Source organism: Notolabrus celidotus, chromosome 10 (genome assembly GCF_009762535.1).
Source record: "Notolabrus celidotus isolate fNotCel1 chromosome 10, fNotCel1.pri, whole genome shotgun sequence".
Lineage (NCBI taxonomy): Eukaryota > Metazoa > Chordata > Actinopteri > Labriformes > Labridae > Notolabrus > Notolabrus celidotus.
Window position 1 is genome coordinate 36,813,481 of NC_048281.1, and position 6,772 is coordinate 36,820,252.

At 42.1% G+C, this 6,772-nt stretch overlaps 1 protein-coding gene across 1 annotated transcript in view; it reads left to right on the plus strand.

Moving 5' to 3' along the window:
* The window catches only part of tnfaip6 (tumor necrosis factor, alpha-induced protein 6), an 11,865-nt gene extending 5,416 nt beyond the window's left edge, over nucleotides 1-6,449 (plus strand). The window contains exons 3-6 of the mRNA XM_034694081.1: nucleotides 1,352-1,513; nucleotides 5,129-5,357; nucleotides 5,581-5,621; nucleotides 5,734-6,449. Of these exons, the coding sequence (XP_034549972.1) occupies nucleotides 1,352-1,513; nucleotides 5,129-5,357; nucleotides 5,581-5,621; nucleotides 5,734-5,855 (554 nt within the window). The 3' untranslated portion in view covers nucleotides 5,856-6,449. The remainder of the gene's footprint in view (nucleotides 1-1,351; nucleotides 1,514-5,128; nucleotides 5,358-5,580; nucleotides 5,622-5,733) is intronic.
* Nucleotides 6,450-6,772: the final 323 nt, after the last annotated feature.

The following is a 6,772-nucleotide window of genomic DNA, read 5'->3' on the forward strand; positions in this document are numbered from 1 at the left end:
CTGCGTCTGATCAGCTGTTTGGGTCAGAAAGTGTCTCGGAGAGCTCAAACTGTAATCACGTTCAAAACTGAAGCATGTGTCAGTTTCCTGGATTACTCAAACAAGAATCATCCCGGTCACCGTATAGATTAAACACCAACCTCTGCTCTGAGACCTTTTAATGCACAACCAACCAAATAAATCAGGTTTAGACTCCTGCTGAGGAAAACTACCGTCAGAGAGAGCTTTGACCTAAGACAACTTTAAAACAGCAGCAGGACAAAAAAAAAACAGCAGTTCCTTTAACCCTTAAAGACCCACACCAGACTCTCCTGAATGTATTTTGAATATGCTGAATGAGAGAACAAATGTGGTATCAATGGAAAGCTGAGAATGTCCACTGTAACTGAGTTTTTAAAGTTTGTTGATAGGATTAGTGGCTCAAAGTTATCAAACATTTAAGAACAAGTAGCTGCCGCTGGATGTCTAGGTCTTAAACAGGCAGAAACCTCGGGTAGGACCAGACCTAAAGGGGGACAGCCGTGTTCAAAGACCGCTTTGTATAAGCATGGTTTTGTCTCCACAGTGTAAAGCATGTTTGCATGGAGGGATTCAGATGTTGAACAAGGAGGAAGAGGACTGACTGATGCAGCGATGACATTTCTTAAAGGATGATCCGTTTCAGGCGAGATGTTTTAAAGGTCCATACATGTGTCTCTAAATCAGCAGGTTACAGAACTCACGCTGACTTCAACAAGTTAAACTGTAACTCCACCTTGAACCCCCTGAAGTCTCCTCCATCCTGCTCCATCCTGCTCTGTACATCCTATACTGTGTCCTCAGATAAAGACAGAGCTGTGTGTACGCCTCTGTTTCCCATGAAGCACATAAACACAGATCTGTTTTCTGATGTAGTCGAGTTCATACGTGTCTAAACTCACAGGAATGCTTGTAACATGTACCAGAGGAGGTTCACATGTTCTCAGGGTCAAAGGTCACAGTGGATAAGTGTGTGAAACACGTCTTTCCATGCTGTCGAACGACTCCGTGCCAAATCTTAAAGTTCCCCTGGAGTGCAGTAAAAGCCTGTTCACACCTTCCTGGGTGGGTGGTTTCCAATCCAGGCGCTCGCTCTCGCATCACAGCTGAGTTTCCCCCTCAGACGTCTGCGTAGGAGGTCCTGGTTTTAATCTGGACCGGTCTGCAGATTGTAACTCTGAGACTCAGAAGAAAACAACAAAACAACAAACAGACTCTGATCCAGAGTTTCTCCTTCATCCTGCAGAGTTAAAGGAAAGCCTCTCTGAGGGCGGCTGCACTCTCTGCAGTCTCAGAGATTCAGTGAAGAGAACTTGTTTCTGCTCTCCTTCAGGTTTCCATGTGTGTGCAGCCGGCTGGTTCGACAGAGGCCGCGTTGGTTACCCCATCGTCAAGGCCGGCGCCAACTGTGGCTTTGGGAAGATCGGCATCATCGACTACGGCTACAGGCTGAACAAGAGCGAGACGTGGGACGTGTACTGCTACAACCCAAACTGTGAGTACACCTTACACACACAGGGGGATCTTTACACGGAGGGACCATGTGTTAGACCTTTCCAAATGTCTTCACAGATATAACTATAGAGCTATAGAGGAGCTGACTAATTCCTGGAGCAAGTGCAGCTCCAAACAGAGAACCCCTGAGCTCTCTGGCTTCCTGCTGACTGCATCTTGGTGACCAAGAGAGTCGTCTGAATGTGTTTGGGTAACTCTTGCGCCTCTTTGTTTGTTGCCTGTAGTGACAGAGCGTCTCTTACAGCTGGTTGATCCAAACTGCTGTTGTCAGTTTGTTTGTTAAAGCTCATTAAACTAACTGATCACAGCTCCTGGGAGAGGTTTTCAGCTGGTTGTAAAACTGGGTGAGATTCATACAGAAGCCTTCAAACTGTTTGCACAAGAGAAAGACCGACAGGGATAAGACTAGTCCCTGTTTCTGCTGCCGCCAGGACCAGGACGCTTTAACATCCCTGCAAATCAGTGCACCTTTCAACACCCTGGATCACATGGCGCCCTCCTGAAGTGGTCTGCTTCTATCCTGTACCCACCATCTGTGTTTTCTTTTCACCTCGACATGTTTGGACTTCAGACTTCCTGCAGTCTTCTTCAGAACAGTCACGTGATGTCGTCCATCAGCTGATTTATAGAGGTTCTCTCATCCTACCTGAAGCTGCAGGACGACCACGCCTCGTGTTGTCTGACAGTCTTAAGACTTCATTCAGGTGTGTGACAGCATGTAGACCCCTTCATCACGGTCTACCGTCCTCTGAGAAGACTGCTGGAACTGGTCTAGTCACAAGAACTGTCTTACTTTGATACACAGAGTCAGACCAAATGAACCGTTCTGGACTCAGGCTTTGAACGTCTGCATTTCTACCGCGGGCGACAGAACATAGGCAGGTTCAGTTTGGTGAAAAGGCAGCTCATTTGTTACCTGGTACTTGTGGAGGGAAGCTGTAGCTCTCCTGGAGATCTTTGGGAAAACGCTGACTTCCTTTTCAGCATGAAAGCTAGCCCAGAGGTTCCCAAACTTCTCAGACCTCCAACATAACGGTGCCAAAGGCAAGCGACCCCCATCGTCCTGAGGTGGTTACATGTTGCTCACAGATGCATGCAGAAACTAATGAGATGATGATAATCATCAAAGATATCTCATGCAACCTGACCGTGAGTAGAAACAGCTGCAAGATCTGTAAAGACATCAAACTGAGTCTGAAAGTTTAAGATCACTTTTAGGGGACAGAAAAAACTTTGTGTTAATGAATCTCATTTTGATGCTTCCATGTCTGAATATTACAAACATGTTTAAGGGAGTATTCAGGAGACTCTCCCCTGAGTCAGATCTCCAAGCGGCTGCAGAGGTTCTGCATCGTTTAACGAGTAAGCGATGACTGCAGGTCTGTGGTGAACACTCAGAGTCATGAGTCCCAGCGGGGAAAGACCCAGACCTACGGGGTTAAGTGTAGTCATCGAGTCCGAGTCTCCGCAGACGCACTCGGGATGTCGTCACGTGAGGATGAAACAGAGAGACTCAGAACCACAATCTGAGCCCCTCCCTGTGAGTTATCAAAGCACCAAGAATAAACCTGCAGGAGGAAACGTCTGGATAAGATTCACTGAGTGACGGAGACTCTGAGGGAGAGATAACTGAGGTTTAAAAACAGTCCTGTGATTCAGCAGAGACATGACGGAGGAGCTGGTAATAAATTATTCACAATCTTAGAGTCTTTAAAAACATTTAGGAGTCAGACTTTGTGAGAAACATTCACATGAATCACCTGATATGAATTTATCTCATCGTGCTACTTTATAAAGTTAAAAACAAAAGTTCAGTGTGAAGAAAAAAACCTTCATACCTTTAATGTGGAGCTGAAATTATTCTGAATTTAAGATCCTCAGTTTAAAACAAATTTTACAATAAATAAAAATGTGTTGAGTGAAGAAAAACGTGGCTCCTACAAAGTAAAGATGTCAGCATTCATGTCTGTCACTAGTACTTTTTGCAAACTTAATATTTAATGTAATATTTAGAGTAATATTTAGAGTAATATTTAATAAAAACTTAAAGGTTTATTTCAGTTTTTTCTTAAATATAAAAATCCCTCAAACCTTCATAAAGTGAAACTCTGCTGTTAGCAGACACTGATGCTGATCAGAGGATCAGAGGGAGGACTTCATGTGGACCTGTTTGACTCTCAGTATAATCAGCTTCTTAACACCTCAGTGTTTGAAGCAGGCGTGTCTGAGTGTGTGATGGCGCCCACATGTGGTTAAAAGTGTAACGACATCAGGCTTCTGTGTTCTGATTCCTGATTAATGAAGAAGATCCAAACACATCGTACTGGATCTTATCTTGAGCTTAAGTCTTCATTAGCTCGACACAGTAACTACAGAGAGGTCAAAGGTCAAAGGTCAAGACAAAACTGGATGCTAATTTGTTCTCACTACTAAATCTTTCTTTAAACTGTGTCATATATTTGAAGCGTATTATATTCATACATATATTTTGCACACTTCATATTTCCTATTTTCCTCATGCTCATATTCTGCACCAGAGTGACGACATCACCTTCATTTCCCTGCACAGATTTCTGATTCTGAAAACTTAAAGCTCCTGTGAGGATTTTTTAACTGGTTATGAAAGATACAGAAATGAACAGTGATGCATCCTTATGATCTACAAAAGCAAACTAGATCATTAAGACAAACAGTGATGATTTCATTCATGTAATTTTAAAGCCTTTAACTGCTGCACTGAGGGGGTAGGTGTCAGATGAGGCAGCTTATATATGAAATAGTCACGATGAGAGACTTTTAAAAGAAGCAGCAGAAGGAGGATTTTTCCAGAAAACACAGCGTACACACGTAGAGGACGAAATCAACAAGATCTGTAAAGATGTACGAGGTATCACTTTGTCCACAGGGGGCGCCAAAGTCTGCTTAAAGATCCTCAGACAGGTTTTAAAGTTTATTTTAATTCTTCCATTAAAAGAAGTATGCATCCATATTTCTTTAGTTTAGATCTTTCTGCAGTCTGAAGAGTGTAATACTTCATATTTGACTGTAGGCGTGGTTCTTCTGTGTCTCCGGTCTGGTTCCCTGTCGGTGTTTGTTAAAGTTAAATCAGACTGAGACTGAAGAAGCAGAAAACAAAGACACATATTTCATTACTCTGAAAGCCTTTAATCCACAAACATTACAGTTTGGTCGGAGGAGTCTTTGAAGATGTTGGAGCTGACTCCCGTCTCAGTGATGGATGTGAACGTTTTTATGATGAACAAATGAGAAGTTTAATTTCTCCCCCTGCAGGACGTCTAGCAGGAAAGCTTTTGATGCTTTGGTCTGAACATGTGTGTTTGATTCTGTTGACTTCAACAGAAGGTTTTTCTTCTTCCTGTAACGGATTCATTCCAAGCTCACACGCGAAGGACAAACCCTCCCTCTCTCCTCCTTTAATGGAGCTGTTTCTGTTTCTCATGAAGAGAGCAGAATCCAACCAGCTGCTGCACATCTCACATGAGAACACAGACACCTCTCACTGTAGAGGTTTAAAGTCTGTCAATAATTCCTTCTAACTCCATGAACCCCGTCATATCCCTCTCCTGTGTTGCAGCTAAAGAGTGTGGCGGCGTGCTGACGGACCAGCAGAGGATCATCCAGTCTCCGGGTTTCCCTGATGAGTATCAGGATGAGCAGATCTGCTACTGGCACATCAGGGCGCGCCTGGGTCAGAGGATCCACCTCCACTTCCTGGAGTTCGACGTGGAGGAAGACACGGCGTGTTTGGCAGATTACCTGGAGGTGTACGACAGCTACGATGACGTCTCGGGCTTCGCTGGGAGGTGAGGGTTTAAACTTACAGCTGCAGAAACTTTAAATGTTAAAGAGCGAGCTAAATGTATAAGCATCAAAATAATCAATGCAAAGCTCTCCTGAATAAATCAGACCTTATAGACTGTGTAAGCGTGCAGTAAGGTCCTTTAAACAAACACCTTTATGTTAAATAAGTGAATGAAGTGTATTTGATGGAAGAAGCACCAAAGCTCTCTCTCTCTCTGTTTACAGATTCTGTGGCGAGGAATTACCTGATGACATCATCAGCACAGGTGAGCCGTCCTGATTGGTTCATGAGAAACCTGAGATGCTCCTCCTTGATGTGATTGGTCCGTACGCTGACGATCCTCTCATGTTTGTGTCTCTTCTGTTTCCTTCCCCCAGGAAACGTGATGACGCTGAAGTTCCTCTCGGACGCTTCGGTCACAGCCGGAGGTTTTCAGCTTCAGTACGTCGCCACTGATGCGTCTCTGTTTTCACACAATAACACACACTACCTGCACTGACCAGGTGACGCAATGATGTCATCCTGTTGCTGTATGTGTGATGTCATCGATGAACACCTGTACTGTAATAATAAATCTTTATAGGCTTTTTAAAAAATGTCCTCACATTGTTTGATTTTTATCATTGTTATTTTATTTACACTTTTTAAACATTTAAACAAGACTAAACAAATACAAACAAGGGATCAGACATTTAATTAAATTAACAAATATATTGAAATTAAAATAAATAAATAAATAAAAAGTATGTGAGGAACATTTCAAATTATGCTCCAAATACAATAAAGTTAACTTCACTGATGTCACTAAGACAACTCAGAGTTTTCTGATTTTATTGACTTTAGCTTTAAAACTTAAATTACCCTTAATGTTTTTTTATTTATTGTATATTTAAATTCTTGCCCTCACACCTCTTAATTTATGAACTGCATGTTTTATTCGTGTGTTTTTCTCACAATCCTTCTCCAATGATTTATCTGTAACTGCCCTGTTTTATTTGTATGTGCTCTCGTGTTGTCTGTACCTCGACACCGCTGCATATGAGGGTTCTCCCTCATTGTGTCAAATAAAATAAACTATGATGACTTCAGTAAATTTGCTTCCTTACATTCCACCACTGCTCCTACTACACCATAAAACAAACAACAGTCAGTCCATGCAATGAACATTTAAAACATATGTAAGTGTAATAAATAAATGTACCTACAGTGTTAAAATAAGAGTGTCTGCTTTACTTTGGGATTTGTTAGGAATGTAAAGTGCGTTAGAAATAAAATATATTATTATAATTATTTTATTTTTTATTGTATTATCAGCTTCACCACTTAAATCCCCCCTTATTGATTCAAAGAAATTAACAAGTTATTTATAGGTTTCCTCTGGAGGGACAAGAAACCCAGAATCCGCTTTAACAGATC